Here is a 19,319-nt window from a genome sequence, read left to right as displayed (position 1 = left end):
GGACGCCTTCTCCTGTATGTGCATGTGTCGCACATAACGGAGAAGGCAGCGCTGTCTGCTGGGGATCTGGGATGAGTGTTCCGGATCCTCAGTAGCGGCGGCGGGCTCTTAACCCGGCTGGGCCCTCGGTTGACGTCCCATCAGACCGGCCGGTCAGTCCGCCCCTGTCTTGAAGTATGTTGTGTTTATATAATAGTCTGCATACAATACAGTAAAGCAGTGTAGTAACATATCTGGCAGTATGTTGTGTTTGTATAATAGTCTACATACAATACAGTATAGCAGTATACTAAGAAATCCGGCGGCCTGTTGTGTCTATATAATTGTCTGTGTACAATTTAGTATATTAGTTTAATAACATGTGGCAGTATGTTGCGTTTATATAATAGCCTATATATAATTCAGTTTATAAGTGTAGTAACACATTTGGCAGTATGTTGTGTCCATATAATTGTCTGTATACAATACAGTATAGCAGTGTAGTACCACATCTGGCAGCATGCTGTGTTTATATAATAGTGTGCATACAATACAATATAGCAGTGTAGTAACAAATCTAGCAGTATGTTTCTACGTAATAGTCTGTATACAATTCCGCACAGTCGTGAGGCTATAGCCAGAGAATCCTGCGATAGCATTATTGTGAATTTGAACCAACTTTATTAAGTAGAGTCTGCGTGACAGTCTGAGCAGACACAGAAACAGGCAAGCGTATTACGGCATTACGCTGACTGTACACAAGACATTGGATTGGGGGCTTGTGGAATGTGCGTGTGACGTATGTGCGTTCGTCTCGGAAGTGGCGGCGGAGGTGTGGTTGCCGGGTGACGGCGGGATGGGGAAAGAGCAGGAGCTTCTAGAAGCCGCTCGTACCGGTAACCGGGCAGCGGTAGAGAGGTTGTTAGGGGGTAAGAGATTAAGTGGGGCCGGTCCAGGAGGAGCTTCTGGTGGCGGGACTGGAGCAAGTGGAGGAGGGTCTGGCAGTCACCCACTAAGTACTTTGCTCAGGTAAGGCGCTCTTTATCCTACGCTTACCTTTAGGGTACTTGTCAGCGGGGGTCATCGTGGCTGATATGGTCGATGTTTTCTTGTGGTGGTGGGTGTGGCATGTCTTGTCTGTTATGTTGCTTCAGTAGCTCTCAGGTGCAGCAGGTCACTGGTCAGTGTGTAGCTTCATCACCCTCACAGGGAAGGTGTTGGGTGTTCTTCGCCCCCTAGGTGACAAACTTGCTTGCCTGTCATATTGGTGTATACCAAGGTGATGAAACTTGGGTTGCAGATGTAATGTAATTATAGTGGCACTCTAGCACTCTGCTGGTAGGGGCCTTAGGGTGACACACAGAAACTACAATCCCCTGTGCCCCAACATCATCTGAAAAGCGCTTTTAGTGGTTTAGGGTATGGTAATACTTAGCTAATCTGATCAGAACATGTCTCATATTTATGGTAATGGCGGCTAGGAAGATAGCCAAATCTTACTTCAAGTGTGCATGAAGCGGGAGATTTATCAAAACCTATGCAGAGGAAAACTTGTCCGGTTGCCCATAATAACCAATCATATTTATTCTTGTATTTTTAAAAATGAAAGAAGCAATCTAATTGGTTGTGATGGGCAATTGCACCACTCTTCCTCTGCATAAGTTTAAAAAAAAACTCTCCTCTACACAGGTTTTGATCATCCCCCCCCCCCCCTATAAATTTACTCATAACCTGTAATGTTATTTCTCTCTCCAGAAATGCAACCAGACCTCTTTTGACCTTGACCCCCTCCTCTGGAAGATAGTTCCACAGTCTTGCTACTCTTAAGTAAAGAACCCCGTCTGTTCTGGTGTAGAAACCTTCTTTCCTCTAAATGTAGTGGATGCCCCCCGTTATAGATACAGTGCTGAGGATAAATAGATCATAGGAAAGATCTCTGTACGGTCCCCTGATATATTTATACATAGTTATTAGGTCTCCCCTAAGCCTTCTTTTTTCTAAACTAAATAACCCTAATTCTGATCTTTCTGGGTACTGTAGTCCTCCCATTCCCCGTATTACTCTGGTTGCCCGCCTTTGAACCCTATCCAACTCCACTATATCTTTTTTGTACTGTGCACAGTATTCCATGTGTGGTCTGACTAGTGACTTGTACAGCGGTAGAATTATTTCCTTGTCGTGGGCATCTATGCCCCTATTGATGCACCCCATGATTTTATTTGCCTTGGCAGCACCTGCCCGACACTGGTGACTACAGCTAAATTTGCTGTTAACGAAGACTCCCAAGTCCTTTTCCACGTCAGTCGTCCCATTTGTGCTCCCATTTAAGGGCTGGTTCACATCACGTTTTCTCTCATACGGGAGCGCATACGGCAGGGGAGAGCTAAAACCTTGCGCTCCCGTATGCTTTCGTATGCGCTCCCGTATGTAATTCATTTCAATGAGCTGGCCGGAGTGAAACGTTCGGTTTATGCCCCGTATGCGCTTTTACAACCAAACCTAAATCCGTGGTTGTCCACAGTTTTGTGTCCGGGGAAAAAGCGCATACAGCGCTTCACTCCGGCCAGCTCATTGAAATGAATTACATACGGGAGCGCAAGGTTTTAGCTCCCACCTGCCGTATGGGAGAAAAGGTGATGTGAACCCAGCCTAATACATAATCCCAGCCCAGATTTTTCCTCCCCATGTGCATAACCTTACATTTATCAGTGTTGAACCTCATCTGCCACTTCCCAGCCCAAACCTCCAGCCTGTCCATATCCATTTGTAACAGTGCACTGTCCTCTTTGGTGTCAACCACTTTACAGAGTTTAGTATCATCTGCAAAGATTGCTACTTTTCTATACAATCCCTCCACAAGGTCATTAGTAAATATATTAAATAGAATAGGACCCAATACTGACCCCTGTGGTACCCCTCTAGTAACAGTCACCCAATCACAATAAGCACAATAACCACCCTTTGTTTCCTATCACTGAGCCAGTTACTTACCCACATACAAACATTCTCCCCCATCCCAATCCTTCTCATTTTATACACCAACCTTTAATGTGGCACCGTATCAAATGCTTTGGAAAAATCATGAAATACAACATCCACCAATTTTTTTTTTTTCCCTGGTCCAATCTGGAGCTCACCCCCTTATTAAAAGCTCATCAGGTTAGTTTGACAGGACTGATCTCTCATAAACCCATGCTGATATGGAGTCATACATTTATTTTTATTAAGATACTCCAAAATAGCAACTCTCAGAAAACCCTCAAACAACCGAGGTTAAACTAACAGGCCTATAATTCCTGGGGTCAACTTTTGTCCCATTTTTAAATATTGGCACCACATTTCCCATGCGCCAGTCCTGGGGAACAGTCCCTGTTACTATAGAGTCCATGAATATTAAAAATAGGGGTCTGTCTATTAAATTACTTCCTTTAGAACACGGGGGTGAATGCCATCTGGACCTGGTGATTTAGATTTTTTTTGTAGGTGGCACTGTACTTCTTCCTGTGTTAGGCAGGTGACCTGTACTGAGAAGTTTACTGTATCTCGCTGTATTTCACCTGGCATTTAATTTTCCTCAATGAATACAGTGGAGAATAATTTGTAGGGCTGCAACGATTATTCGATGTTATCGATGAAATTCGATAACGGGATTAGTTGTCGACGAATCCAGTTATCAAATAATCAGCCGATTCGTTGTCCGGGCGCCAGCTGTCTTAACGGTCCGCACTGCCGCAGCCTCTGTTTTTAGTTATGTCCCCTGACTCACCCTCCGCTACCCACTGCTCACCAATCGCGTGCTGCTTCTGCTCTGTTCTCCTCCCCCCCCCCCCCCCTGTGGACACTCCGCATTATGCCTCCTCAGCCTGTCGTGGAGGACTCCGTACTACTGCCTCCGGTAGGACAGTTTCCTGCAGTTTAATGCGCCCTGCCACTGTTACTGCAGTTATTGCATATTGACACACACATGGGGGTATCTGCAGAGCATTGCACCCTTGTGTCTGTAGTACAGACACTAGGATGCAATGCTCTGCACATACTACCATGTGTATAGCAGTGTGAATGTAGTACACACACACACTACTATACACATGGGGGTATGTGTAGAGCATTGCACCCTTGTGTCTTTACTACAGACACAAGGGTGAAATGCTCTGCATATACCCCTATGTGTATATCGGTGTGCAGTGCACACTGCTTTACCCATGGGGGTATGTGCAGAGCATACCACCCTTGTGTCTGTAGTACAGACACAAGGATGCAATGCTCTGCACATACCCCCATGACTAAAAGTGTGTATGTAGTACATATACACTGCTATACACATGGAGGGGGGGGAGGCAGTCTGAAAATACCCCCATGTGTATAGGAGTGCTATTTAAAAAGTGTAAAGTATAAAATGTAAATAAACCGCTCCCCCAATAAAAATTAGCTTCCCATTTTCCTATTGCTATACATGGCTAATAAATGTTAGTAAATCATTAACCTTTTATTTTAATAATTCAGACAGTTGCCCATGCAGCAATATCAAATTTACGCTCGTTTCTGTACAGGATCATTAATAATGATCCTATATAGCAACCGTCGTAAAGGTAAAAAAAAACAAAAAAATAAAATAAAAAAAGGCCAAAATTGCTGTTTGGTCAGATAACATTCTAAAAAATTTTAATATGGCCATTGTACATAATTCTTCAAGTAGAATCACCTGGACCCCTTATTTTGGAATTTTGATGTTTTTTTTCCGATTGAGTAATCAATAAAATAATCGACAACGAATTGATTATTAAAATGATCTTTAGCTACAGCCCTAATAATTTTTTAATATATTAGCTTTTTCCTGATCCCCGTTTATAATTTCTTCCTTGTCATTTTTTTTAAAGGGGCCTACACTTTCATTTTTGACCTTTTTGCTATTTATATTGTTAAAGAACATTTTGGGGTTAGTTTTACTCTCTTGGGCAATGAGTCTTTCTGTCTCTTTTTGAAGCTTTTAGGGCTGCAGCTAACGATTATTTTAATAATCGATTAGTTGTTGATTATTTAATCAATTAATCGGGAAAAATGTCAAAATGCCAAAAAAACGGGTTCAGCTGATTCTACTTGAAAAATTTGGTAAAATGACCATATTAAAAGTTTCTAGTATGTGATGTGACCAAACAGCAGCAATTTTGGATTTTTTTGTTTTTAAGTTTATGCCGGTTGCTGTCATTATTAATGATCCTGTACAGAAACAAGCGTAAATGTGATATTCCCGCATGGGTAACTGTCTGAACTATTAAAATAAAATGTTAATGATTTACTAGTATTTTAATAGTTCAGACAGTTAGCCATACGGTAGTATCAAATATGTAAAAGAAAGTAATTTAACATTCCTATACAGATGGGGGTATGTGCAGAGCATTGCACCCTTGTTTCCCCCCCCCCCCCCCCCCCCCCCGCTTTAGGCAGCAGGGCCACCCCGCTTTAGGCAGCAGGGCCCCACCCTTGTAGACTGCACTCACCTGCAGCTGTCCTCTGCCCCGTTCTCCCGTCCGCATCATGTCATTCTATGGAGGAGCATGTGACATGCACGTTACTCTGGGCGCGAAGGAGGAGGTGGAGTGACGTGTGTGTCACATGCTCCTCCATGGGATGTGGACGAGAGAAGCAGGTATCGGTTTTGGTATCGGGGACACTGAACGAGTCCCCAATACCATGCAAATTCCATTCGCAGCCGCCGCCCGACATGTCCCTGAGACTAAAGATCAATTACTGAGGCAAATAAACAAGGCAGCAAATCAGAATGAGGTGACAATAATGGGAGGCTTTAAAGGGGTTATCCAGGGAAAAACTTTTTTTTTTTAATATATCAACTGGCTCCAGAAAGTTAAACAGATTTGTAAATTACTTCTATAAAAAAAATCTTAATCGTTTCAGTACTTATGAGCTTCTGAAGTTACGTTGCGTGTACGTCATTGACCGAGCGGTTTAATTAATGATATATTTTTATAGTTCAGACATTTACGCACGCGGCGATACCACATATGTTTATTTTTATTATGGTTACATATTTTTAATATGGAATTTGGGAAAAGGGGGGTGATTTAAACTTTAAGGAAGGGGTTAATGTGTGTGTGTTTTTAAACTTTTTTACACTTTTTTTTTTTTTACACTTTTAGTCCCACTTTTAGTCCACTTTTAGGAGGAATCATTAGATTCCTTATACAGATCATTGTGGTTTCATAAAACCACAATGATCTGCGTGCTCTGCGCTCGATTGATAAAGCCTGGCCCTGCCAGGCTTTATCATTCAGAGCACCGGAGCCGCCGCAGCAGGAGAGGTAAGCCCTCAGGCTACCTCAGTAGTGGATCGCTCCCCCGCGATCGCGCTGCGGGGGGGCGATACACCCCACTGGACCACCAGGGACTTAATACAGGCACCTTTAGACGCCGCTGTCAACTTTGACAGCGGCGATCTAAAGGGTTAATAGCCGGCCGCGGCGATCGCCGCATGTCGGCTATTAACGCCGGCCCCCAGCTACAAGAATCAGCTGGGGGCTGGCCGGTATGACGCGGGCTCGAGTCGGGAGCCCGCGTCATACCCAGGTAACGGCCATTGGACGAGTATAGACGTCCATGGTCGTTATCGGCTTAATAAACTGGGCGATTCCCGAGACACGTGTCATCAGAGAGTACTTAGACAGAAAAGAACAACCTTAACTTCAGAAGCTCATAAGTACTGAAAGGATTAAGATTTTTTAATAGAAGTAATTTACAAATCTGTTTAACTTTCTGGAGCCAGTTGATATATAAAACATTTTTTTTTCCTGGATAACCCCTTTAACTATCCTGATATAAACTGGGAGACTGAGACCTGTGAATCTCCTTAAGGAAACAGGTTTCTGACTATAACTAAAGACAATTATCTGTCACAGCAGATATCACTCAGGTTTTCTAACTCTTACAAATTCCTCTTTCCAAAGCCCACTCAGACAGAGCATTCTGGATGCAATGGAATTCTGAAGAAATCATTGGCTAAGTCCAGAACAGTAAAGAACTTGGCATCTGGGTGTATAGAACTAAGAAGAGTATGTGGGTTGGGAACAATGGGAGTATCTAGAATGGTGGCAGCAATAACCCCTTCCCGCAGAATGTCATATATAAATGCCGGGTTGTGCAGTGCGTTCGCGCATCCCGACGTTTATAAATGACATTCAGTTAACCCGGCGATGCGCAGCATCGCACAGGTTAACCAGCAGAAGTCCCGCTGTTTCCAGCAGGGGACAAATTCTGCTTCACCCCCCAGGACCATCCATTGATGGTCCTGGTCAGCGATCACTGTAATTGGTCCCTGTGGAGTTAAAGTTGTGAAAGTTAAGATCCCCCGCACTGCCCGCCCCTGGAAGTCGGGCAGAACGGGGGACGATGGCTGCGGGGGCTCGGGGGTTCCTGCGGCATAGGAGGGGAACACGTGGGGACCGAGGAGCAGCGCGGGAACGGCCACGTGGACAAGCAGCGACGGGACCGGCAGGTAAGTATATGGTTCTCTGAGGTAGCAGTGAAGATCTTCACTGCTGCTTCTAGGAGTCTGAAAACTACAACTCCCAGCATGCCTAGACAGCCTTTTGCTGTCTGGGCATGCTGGGAGTTGTAGTTTTGCAACATCTGGAGGGCCCCAGTTTGGAGACCATTGTATAATGGTCTCCAATCGGTACTCTTCCAGCTGTTGCAAAACTACAACTGGAGACACACTGGTTGGGAAACATTCTGTTTCTAACTCAGTGTTTCCTAACCCGTGTATCTCCAGCTGTTGCAAAACTATAACTCCCAGCATGCACTAACAGACCATGCATGCTGGGAGATGTGGTTTTGCAACAGCTGGTGCACCCCCCCTGTGAATGTACAGGGTACATTCACATGGGCGAGGGTTTTACAGTGGGTTTCTCGCTGCAAGTTTGAGATGCAGCAAATTTTGCGCTGGGAAACTCGCTGTAATCCCCCGCCCATGTGACAGTACCCTAAAAACACTACACTAACACAAAATAAAATAAAAAGTTAAAAACACTACATATACACATACTCCTACACAGCCCCCCTCCCCTCCCCCAATAAGAACGTCCGGTACACCACTGTTTCCAAAGCAGAGCCTCCAGCTGTTGAAAAACAGCAACTCCCAGTATTGCCGCACAGCCATTGACTGTCCAAGCATGCTGGGAGTTTTGCAACAGCTGGAGGCACCCTGTTTGGGAATCACTGGCGTAGAATACCCCTATGCAAATCCCTAATTTAGGCCTCAAATGCACATGGCGCTCTCTCACTTTGGAGCCCTGTGGTATTTCAGGGCAACAGTTTAGGGCCACATATGTGGTATCGCCGTACTCGGGAGAAATTGCGTTACAAGGTTTGGGGGGATTTTTCTCCTTTAACCCTTCATGAAAAGGAAATATTGGAGTCTACACCAGAATGTTAGTGTAAAAAAATGTAATTTTTTACACTAACATGCTGATGTTGCTTTATACTTTACATTTTCACAAGAGGTAAAAAGAAAAAAGCCCCCCAAAATTTGTAACGCAATTTCTCCCGACTACGGAGATACCCCATATGGGGGCGCACAACAAGGCCCAGAAGGGAGAGTGCACCATTTACATTTGAGGTGATTTGCACAGGGGTGGCTGATTGTTACAGCGGTTTTGACAAACGCAAAAAAAAAAAAAAACACATGTGACCCCATTTCTGAAACTACACCCCTCACGGAATGTATTGAGGGGTGCAGTGAGAATTTACCCCCCACAGGTGTCTGACGGATCTTTGGAACAGTGGTCCGTGAAAATGAAAACTTGTACAGCCCACTGTTCCAAAGATCTGTCAGACACCAGTGGGGGGCAAATGCTCACTGTACCCCTTGTTACGTTCCTCAAGGGGTCTAGTTTCCAAAATAGTATGCCATGTATGTGTTTTTTTTTAATTTTTTTTTGCTGTTCTGGCACCTTAGGGGCTTCCTAAATGCGACATGCACCCGAGCAAAATTTGCTCTCAAAAAGCCAGGGCGGTGGGGGGAGCGGTGGCGGTGATAGGTCTCAGGACCCCCGGACAGGCAGGGGGAGAGAAGCGGGTTGTGGCAGCGGCCTATGGCACCGCAAAAGCCACTGCAGTGCATTGATTTAAAGCGCCCGCTTTAAATCAATGATCTGCAGCGGTGTCGCGGGGGATAAATAGCCGATAACTTATACCGGAATATCGGTATAAGTTTTCGGCTATCGGCCGTAACCTCCACCGATTATCGGCCCTAAAAAAACGATATCGGTCAATCCCTAATTTCTAGATGAGACCTGATTAGTTCGATACTGTGGAGTCATTCTGCTGTCGGGTGTCCATTGTTGATTCATCCTGGAGTGGTTTGGTTGTCCAGGGAGAGGGTCCAGATTGTTGTTGGTCCATATTATAATGGTTTTGTGACATCATTGGCCTTGCAGTGGCTGAATCCATTTGATAGTTGGAAGGAGGAAGTCTGGTTTTGCAGTTTCGCTCGAAATGTCCAGGTTGACCACATCTGTAGCAGACGATGTTTCTGACGATACTGAGCAGGAACGGTTTGGAACTGAGGGACATAATTCTGAACCGGGTATTGCTCTGTAGCATTAAGCATCATTGGTGCATCTTCACAGACTGCCACATCCGAACGTTTCTTAGTAGGAGCCACTTCAGTTTGCTCTTCATCAGCTTTGACAATGAGTTAGAGCTGTTTTGGTTCAAGTTCTACATATTCAGGCCTAGTGTCCGTAAGAATTTTCTTGGTAGCGACATGGAGGCCAGTAACAAAGGTGCTAATGAAGTGTCTTAAGGAATCTTCTTCCCAGGTCATAACCTTTTGTTCCTGGAACAGATTTAGTCTGGAGAAAAACTTTTTAGCTGATTCCGTAGGTTCCTGAGAGGTATCAGTGAAATTGGTGGAGCTTGAAGCTAGTCTGTCTCTAGCCCAGGCTTGTAGTTGTCAGCAGAATTCCATTCCAGAAGAGTATGACTCCTCGTCCACAATAGCAGAGCTAACAAGGCTGGCGTAAATGATAGGCCAGAAGGCGTCTCCAGTTCTGATAGAGACGAGATTATATAAATCGATCCATACTGATGAATAGGTTTGTTGGATTTGCTTGATTCTTCTGTAGAAGGGCATTGGCTGTTTTTCTGGGTCAGGGAGTTGAGTTAGGAGATTATTTACTTGCATCGGGGTAAAGGGAACATACAGTGACAACCCCCCCCCCGACTTACGATGGCCCCGACATACGATAATTTCAACATCTGATGGCCTCTCAGAGGCCAGCGCATGTTGAAAGCAGCATCAACATTCGATGCTTTTGTATGTCGGGGACATCGCATAAACGGCTATCCGGCAGCGCTGACTGCTTCAGCTGCTGCCGGATAGCCGTTTACGGTGCCACATGTGCTCCGATGATGGTCTCCTACCTGTCCTCGGGGCTCTGGAGCTTCCTCTTCGGGATCCCCTCCATCTCCGGCGCTCTCCATCGTCGTCATCACATCGCTGCGCACTCTGTCCCATCATGCAATTGGAGCGGTCTGCGTAGTGACGTGATGATGCTGACATGAGAGTGACGTTCCCGGCCAGCAGAGACATTCCGGAGCGGCGGGGACATCACGGCGACGCGGAGACATCGATGGAGGGTCTCATCCAGTGCAGCGGTGACGGTCCGGAGCGGCGGGGACAGGTGAGTACAACTTCCTATACTTTACATTGCACGGATCCCTCAACATACGATGGTTTCAACAAACGATGGTTCATTTGGAACGGATTACCATTGTATGTTGAGGGACCACTGTATTTATAAAGAGTCTCTGGTTTTTCAGACTCTATTTTCACCACTATCGGTAAGTGGTATTGGCATATTTTGCGATGGACTGGGTTCACCGAAACCATGCAGGAGATCTCTGGAATCATTAGGCTGTATGGGCAAGATTTTAGATGGCGTGAATCTGGGTAATCCATGTTTTAGGTTTTCTGAATCATCATGTGGCATTGGTTATTTACCCAAGAGGTTAGGTTTCTTGAGCACGTTGACAGCACTCACCAGAGCTTAGACTGTTTCGTATGTTTTAGAGATAAGCCTGATTTCTTGCAATGTTGGTACTGGCTTGTGATCCTTTAACCTCTTAAGGACCCAGCCATTTTACACCTTAGGACCCGGCCATTTTTTGAACATCTGACCACTGTCACTTTAAACATTAACTCTGGGATGCTTTTAGTTATCATTCTGATTTCGAGATTGTTTTTTCGTGACATATTCTACTTTAACATAGTGGTAAAAAAATGTTGTAACTTGCATCCTTTCTTGGTGAAAAATTTGAACATTTTATGAAAAATTAGAAAATTTTGCATTTTTCTAACTTTGAAGCTCTCTGCTTGTAAGGAAAATGGATATTCAAAATATAATTAATTTTTTTTAACATATACAATATGTCTACTTTATGTTTGCATCATAAAATTGACGTGTTTTTACTTTTGGAAGACACCAGAGGGCTTCAAAGTTCAGCAGCAATTTTCCAATTTTTCACAAAATTTCCAAACTCACTATTTTTCAGGGACCAGTTCAGGTTTGAAGGGTCTTCATCTTAGAAATACTCCACAAATGACCCCATTATAAAAACTGCACCCCCCCAAAGTATACAAAATGATATTCGGTCAGCCTTTTAACCCTTTAGGTGTTTCACAGGAATAGCAGGAAAGTGAAGGAGAAAATTCACAATCTTCATTTTTTACACTCGCATGTTCTTGTAGACCCAATTTTTGAATTTTTACGAAGGGGAAAAGGAGAAAATGTATACTTATATTTGTAGCCCAATTTCTCTCGAGTAAGCACATACCTCATATGTCTATGTAAAGTGTTCGGCGGGCGCAGTAGAGGGCTCAGAACCGAAGGAGTGACAAGGGGATTTTGGAGAGTACGTTTTTCTGAAATGGTTTTTGGGGGGCATGTTGCATTTAGGAAGCCCCTATGGTGCTAGAACAGCAAAGAAAAAACACATGCCATACCATTTTGGAAACAAGACTCCTTGAGGAACGTAACAAGGAATAAAGTGAGCCTTAATACCCCACAGGGGTTTCACGACTTTTGCATATGTAATAAAATAAAATTTCACTAAAATGTGTTTCCCCCCCCAAATTTCACATTTTTGCAAGGGTTAATAGCAAAAAATACCCCCCAAAATTTGTAACCCCATCTCTTCTGAGTATGAAGGCACCCCATAAGTTGGCCTGTAGTGCACTACGGGCGAACTACAATGCTCAGAAGAGAAGGAGTCATATTTGGCTTTTTGAGAGCAAATTTTGCTCTGGGGGCATGTCGCATTTAGGAAGCCCCTATGGTGCCAGGACAGCAAAATATCCCCACATGGCATACCATTTTGGAAACTAGACCCCTTGAGGAACGTAACAAGGGGTACAGTGAGCATTTACCTCCCACTGGTGTCTGTCAGATCTTTGGAACAGTGGTCTGTACAACATTTTTAATTTGCACAGCCCACTGTTCCAAAGATCTGTCAGACACCAGTGGGGTGTAAATTCTCACTGCACCCCTCATTACATTCCGTGAGGGGTGTAGTTTCCGAAATGGGGTCACGTGTTTTTTTTTTTTGCATTTGTCAAAACCGCTGTAACAATCAGCCACCCCTGTGCAAATCACCTCAAATGTACATGGCACACTCTCTCCCTTCTGTGCCTTGTTGTGCGCCCCCAGAGCACTTTGCGCCCACATATGGGGTATCTCCGTAGTCGGGAGAAATTGCACTACAAATTTTGGGGGGCTTTTTTCCCCTTTTACCTCTTGTCAAAATGAAAAGTATAGGGCAACACCAGCATGTTAGTGTAAACAATTAATTTTTTTACACTAACATGCTGGTGTAGACCCCAACTTCACATTTTCATAAGGGGTGAAAGGAGAAAAAGCCCCCCAAAATTTGTTAGGCAATTTCTCCCGAGTACGGCGATACCCCATATGTGACCCTAAACTGTTGCCTTGAAATACGACAGGGCTCCAAAGTGAGAGCGCCATGCGCATTTGAGGCCTAAATTAGGGATTTGCATAGGGGTGGACATAGGGGTATTCTACGCCAGTGATTCCCAAACAGGGTGCCTCCAGCTGTTGCAAAACTCCCAGCATGCTTGGACAGTCAATAGCTGTCCAGCAATACTGGTAGTTCCAGACGTTTTTCATTTTTATTGGGGAAGGGGGCTGTGTAGGGGTATGTGTATATGTAGTGTTTTTTTACTTTTTATTTTACTTTGTGGTAGTGTAGTGTAGTGTTTTTAGGGTACAGTCACATGGGCGGGGGGAGTTACAGCGAGTTTCCCGCTGCGAGTTTGAGCTGCCGCGCAAAATTAGCTGCATCACAAACTTGCAGCTGGATACTCACTGTAAGCCCCCTGCCCATGTGAATGTACCCTGTACGTTCACTGGGGGGGGGGGGGGGGGCCTCCAGCTGTTGCAAAACTACAACTCCCAGCATGCACAGTCTATCAGTGCATGCTGGTAGTTATAGTTTTGCAACAGCTGGAGGCACACGGGTTGGGAAACACTGAGTTAGGAAACAGACAATGTTTCCCAACCAGTGTGCCTCCAGCTGTTGCAAAACCACAACTCCCAAACATTCTCAGGCTTGCTGGGAGTAGTAGTTCGGCAACATCTTTGGCAACGGTCTTCCTCCCGTCCTCTCCGGACTTTCAGGGGCCGGGCAGGGCGTGAGGAAGTAACCGCCCCCCCTCCTGCGATTGGTCGGTTAACTAACCGACGGATCGCAGGGAATAGGAGGAGGTGGCCGGCTTGCCACCTCGCTCCTAGTCTTCAGCATGGTCCTGGCTGTCTGTGACAGCCGGGATCATGCGAAATTACCGGGCGGTCGGGTCCCAGAGACCCGATCAGTCCGGTATCGCCGCAGATCGCAAGGGCGACTTCCCTTGCGATTTGCGGCGCTCGCCGACATGGGGGGCCTACATGGCCCCCCTTGGCGTTTGCCCTGGATGCCTGCTGAAGGATTTCAGTAGGCATCCAGTTCCGATCTCTGCCCGGCGCGTGGCAGAGACCGGAAAACGCCAGGGCGTATGGATACACCCTGGGTCCTTAAGGCCCAGGGTGTGAGAGCGTATCCATACGCCCTGGGTCCTTAAGAGGTTAAACTGGACGCTATTACCTTGGCACAGATATCAGGAAGAAATCTGAAGAGACCAGAACTAATGGTGGAATGGTCAGAGTGGAAATGTCCTTCTTTCCAGCTAAATCAAAAATGCAGTGTATTGTAGACCGAAGCTGCCTCATGCAGGCATCATGTTGGGCAGACGAATATCTGGGACCAACAACTTGTATGATCATGTTGCAAGGCAGTGTCCCAGAACCTGTAATGGCCAGTTGAGTTGTTGAAATGTGCCCTTTCTGCATTACCAACAGATCAGAGTCATGCTGTATGCTAGACCCCCCTGCATCCACTAGGACAGCAGCAAGACCATCATTATGCTGAAGATATGAATTTGCAAGGTTAACTATAGCTTACACTCGCTGGGTTTCCATGGAACCCATGCCAAATCAGAGTAAGGTCTTTGTTTCAAGTGCCGGTTGAAAATTTTCAGACACCATACTTGATTTTATGGGTCGGTACATGTTACTGCTGGAGGTATTGGGAGGATCATGAAGTTGCACCACAGTAGGTGTGATTGTATTAACAGTTGAAAGTGGTATCCTTCCTTGGGACTGATGATGATGATGATCATTGGTAGAAGAATGAAACCGTGCATGGGGTTCATCTTGGGCTGGAGGACTGTCTTCACTAGGCAGAGAAGTCTGAGTTCTTGGTGAAGCCCAGCAATTATTAGCAGAATCAAATACAGGGATTTCTTGTGGGGGCTGGGCTGGTTGTGGTTTGGTTTGATTTGGTTATAGGCCAGTGATCTGGTCATAGGGTACAAAGTAACCCCCATCCTGAGTCATAATCTGAAAGAGATCAAGAGCACCCTGTTTGGTTGTACAGGATGAGGGCTCATTACAGGGAGTAGGTAGATTGGGTGAGCCAAGATGGCTGACAGCAGAGGAAGTGCGTGGAGCAACATGGCCACCACTAGAAGGAGGTAGAATGGGATATGGTGGGGTATAGGGAGGGGCTGTGGTAGTACAAGGTGGAGCATTTAACCCCTTGGGGATGGAGCCCATTTTGACCCTAAGGACGGGAGCATTTTTTGCAAATCTGACCACTGTCACTTTAATCATTAATAACTCTGGGATGCTTTTACTTTATAAATTTGATTCCGAGATTGTTTTTTCGTGACATTCTACTTTATGGTAGTGGTAAATGTTCGTCCATACTTGCATCATTTCTTGGTGGAAAAAGTAAAAAGTTTGATCAAAAATGTGAAAATTTTGCATTTTTCTAACTTTGAAGCTCTCTGCTTGTAAAATATATATTCATTCACAAATATAATATGTCTACTTTATGTTTGCATCATAAAGTTGACATGTTTTTACTTATGGAAGACACCAGAGGGCTTCAACGGTCAGCAGCAATTTTCCGATTTTTCACAAAATTTTCAAACTCAGTATTTTTCAGGGACCAGTTCAGGTTTGAAGTGGATTTGAAGGGTCTTCATATTAGAAATACCCCATAAATGACCCCATTATAAAAACTACACCCCCCAAAGTATTCAAAATGACATTCAGTCAGCGTTTTAACCCTTTAGGTGTTTCACACGAATAGCAGGAAAGTGAAGGAGAAAATTCACAATCTTCATTTTTTACACTCACATGTTCTTGTAGACCCAATTTTTTAATTTTTACAAGGGGTAAAAGGACAAAATTTTTACTTGTATTTGTAGCCCAATTTCTCTCGTGTAAGGACATACCTCATGTCTATGTAAAGTGTTCGGCGGGTGCAGTAGAGGGCTCAGAAGGGAAGGAGCGACAAGGGGATTTTGGAGAGTACGTTTTTCTGAAATGGTTTTTGGGGGGCATGTTACCTTTAGGAAGCCCTTATGGTGCCAGAACAGCAAAAAAAAAAAACACATGGCATACCATTTTGGAAACTAGACCCCTTGGGGAATGTAACATGGGATAAAGTGAACCTTAATACCCCACAGGTGTTTCACGACTTTTGCAAATGTAAAAAAAAAAAAAAATTTTTTACCTAAAATGCTTGTTTTCCCAAAAAATGTTTATTTTTAAAAAGGGTAATAGCAGAAAATACCCCTAAAAATTTGAAGCCCAATTTCTCCTGATTCAGAAAACACCCCATATGGGGGTGAAAAGTGCTCTGCTGGCGCACTACAGGTCTCGGAAGAGAAGGAGTCACATTTGGCTTTTTGAACGCAAATTTTTCTCTGGGGGCATGCCGCATTTAGGAAGCCCCTATGGTGCCAGGACAGCAAAAAAAAAAACCACATGGCATACCATTTTGGAAACTAGACCCCTCAGGGAACGTAACAAGGGGTTAAGTGAACCTTTATACCCACAGGTGTTTCACGACTTTTGCATATGTAAAAAAAATTTTTTTTTTTACCTAAAATGCTTGTTTTCCCAAAAATTTTAAATTTTTAAAAATGGTAAAAGCAGAAAATACCCCCCAAAATTTGTAACACAATTTCTCCCGAGTACGGCGATACCCCATATGTGACCCTAAACTGTTGCCTTGAAATACGACAGGGCTCCAAATTGAGAGCGCCATGCGCATTTGAGGCCTAAATTAGGGATTACATAGGGGTATTCTACGCCAGTGATTCCCAAACAGGGTGCCTCCAGCTGTTGCAAAACTCCCAGCATGCCTGGACAGTCAACGGCTGTCCGACAATACTGGGAGTTGTTTTGCAACAGCTGGTGGCTCCGTTCTGGAAACAGTGGCGTACCAGACGTTTTTCATTTTTATTGGGGAGGGGAGGGGGGCTGTGTAGGGGTATGTGTATATGTAGTGTTTTTTACTTTTTATTTTATTTTTTTGTGTTAGTGTAGTGTAGTGTAGGGTTTTTAGGCAATTTGAGCTGCAGCAGAAAGTTTGCAGCAGCTCAAACTTGCAGCCAGATACTTACTGTAATCCTCTGCCCATGTGAGTGTACCCTGTACATTCACATTGGGGGGGACATCCAGCTGTTGCATAACTACAACTCCCAGCATGCCCGTTGGCTGTCGGTGACTGCTGAGAGTTGCAGTTTTGCAACAACTGTAGGCACACTGGTTATGTATCACTGAGTTTGTGATCTAACTCAGTGTTTCACAACCAGTGTGCCTCCAGCTGTTGCAAAACTACAACTCCCAGCATGTACGGTGCATGGTGTACGGTGACTGCTGAGAGTTGTAGTTTGCAACAGCTGGAGGCACACCGGTCGTGAAACGCTGAGTTAGGTAAAAAAAAACTGAGTTTCACAACCAGTGTGCCTTCAGCTGTTGCAAAACTACAACTCTCAGCAGTCACCGACAGCCAACGGGCATGCTGGGAGTTGTAGTTATGCAACCAGCAGATGCACCACTACAACTCCCAGCATGCACTTTAGCTGTTTGTGCAAGCTGGGAGTTGTAGTTATACAACAGCTGAAGGTACACTTTTCCATAGAAAGAATGTGCCTCCAGCTGTTGCAAAACCATAAGTCCCAGCATGCCCATAAGGGAATGCTGGGAGTTGTGTTGGTCTGCCTCCTGCTGTTGCATAACTACAGCTCCCAGCATGCCCTTTTTGCATGCTGGGAGCTGTTGCTAAGCAACAGCAGGAGGCTGTCACTCGCCTCCAACGATCCAGACGCTGCAGGTCAGTCCCTTGTCGTCGCCGCCGCCGCAGCTGCTCCTGGGGCCCCGATCCCAACAGGGGCGCCGGGGATCGGGGTCCCCAGCACCCGGGGTGCACGTCCCGCACCCGCTCACGTCCTCCAGAAGAGGGGCGGAGCGGGTGCGGGAGTGACACCCGCAGCAGGCGCCCTGATTGGTCGGCCGGTAATCCGGCCGACGAATCAGTGCAATCGTGAGGTGGCACCAGTGCCACCTCACCCCTGCAGGCTCTGGCTGTTCGGGGCCGTCAGAGACGGCATCGAACAGCAAGTAATTCCGGGTCATCGGGTCACTGGAGATCGCAGACATGGGGGGGCATAATGACCCCCTGGGCGATATGCCGGGATGCCTGCTGAACGATTTCAGCAGGCATCCGGCTCCGATCCCCAACCGGCTAGCGGTGGGGGCCGGAATTCCCACGGGCGTATGGATACGCCCTCGGTCCTTAAGGACTCGGGATGCAGGGCGTATCCATACGCCCTATGTCCTGAAAAGGTTAAGCAGTTAAACTAAGAAAGTACAATTTCTCCTTGGTAACACAAAAACAGACAAATCACCTGGCCCTGATGGCATCCATCCCACCATTTTGCAGAAATTAAGTACCATGCTTGACAGATCCTTATTCCTTATATTTAAAGCGTACCCGTCAGATAAAAAAAAATAAAAAAAATTTCAATCTATCACTCAGTACCTAATCCTGACCATGTACATATAATTTTTATAGGCAAATAGGTAATTAATTCCTCAGCTCACCTTTTCATCCAGAGACCTGACACACAGCACTGTGTCAACCAACACCAAGGCAATATAAGACAGCAGGAGTCCAGCACAGAATCTTGTGATAATAAAAGCTGATTCTTTATTCAAGCCTTGAATAAAGAATCAGCTTTTATTTGCAAAAGATCCTGTGCTGGACTCCTATCTAATTTTTATGTGTCTTGCACTTTTTATTTGTTTTTAGGGATATCTCGATACCATTTTTTTTAAAGATAGCAGACGAGTACCGATACTTTAATTGTAGTACTCGCCGATACCAATTATGAGTACTTTTATTTTAAAGTGAATCTGACACCAGGGTGATCCAGTTTCTGGCACAGCTTAACATTCTGATTTGTGGGTTCCTTAATGTGTGCAATGGAGCCGGCTTGTGTAGTATGAGCAAAGATGTATCTCTTCTCCGTAGGACAGAACAGGGAATTTGCTTTGGCGGTGAGACCAATGTCTCTGGAGCAATTGCGCTGATCTTCACATGGTGAGCAGCGGTAGAAACCGGGTCAGTTGCACGATCTACCTATAGATTCAAGTGAGTGCAGGTGACTCTGCTGTAAGATTGCCTTTAACAGTAGGGAGTATAGATAGGTGCAGACAGCTACTTTTGTAGACAGCACCCCCCCTTTTGTAGACAGCGCCCCCCGTGTACCCCTTACAGACAGCAGGCCCCCCCCCTTGTAGACAGTGGGCCCCCCCCTCCCCTTGCAGACAGTGCTCACCTGCGGCTGTCCTTGGGTGTTGCCACTCCGCTGTGCTGTTCTCCCGATCGCATCATGGCGTCCTATGGAGAAGCAT

At 45.3% G+C, this 19,319-nt stretch overlaps 1 protein-coding gene across 8 annotated transcripts in view; it reads left to right on the top strand.

Annotated features, from left to right (window-relative positions):
* Positions 1-765: 765 nt before the first annotated feature.
* The window catches only part of ANKS1A (ankyrin repeat and sterile alpha motif domain containing 1A), an 836,994-nt gene continuing 818,440 nt past the window's right edge, over positions 766-19,319 (top strand). For 4 of the 8 annotated variants that reach the window (XM_056557673.1, XM_056557671.1, XM_056557670.1 and 1 more), the window contains exon 1: positions 768-1,008. In XM_056557673.1, the coding sequence (XP_056413648.1) occupies positions 836-1,008 (173 nt within the window). In that variant the 5' untranslated portion in view covers positions 768-835. Of the gene's footprint in view, positions 1,009-19,319 lie in introns of all 8 variants that reach the window. The other 4 variants (XM_056557674.1, XM_056557675.1, XM_056557676.1 and 1 more) reach the window with 3 other exon arrangements.

The sequence above is a fragment of the Hyla sarda genome, chromosome 2, assembly GCF_029499605.1.
Source record: "Hyla sarda isolate aHylSar1 chromosome 2, aHylSar1.hap1, whole genome shotgun sequence".
In the NCBI taxonomy this organism is placed as follows: Eukaryota; Metazoa; Chordata; class Amphibia; order Anura; family Hylidae; genus Hyla; species Hyla sarda.
This window is presented reverse-complemented; position numbering and strand designations above follow the sequence as displayed.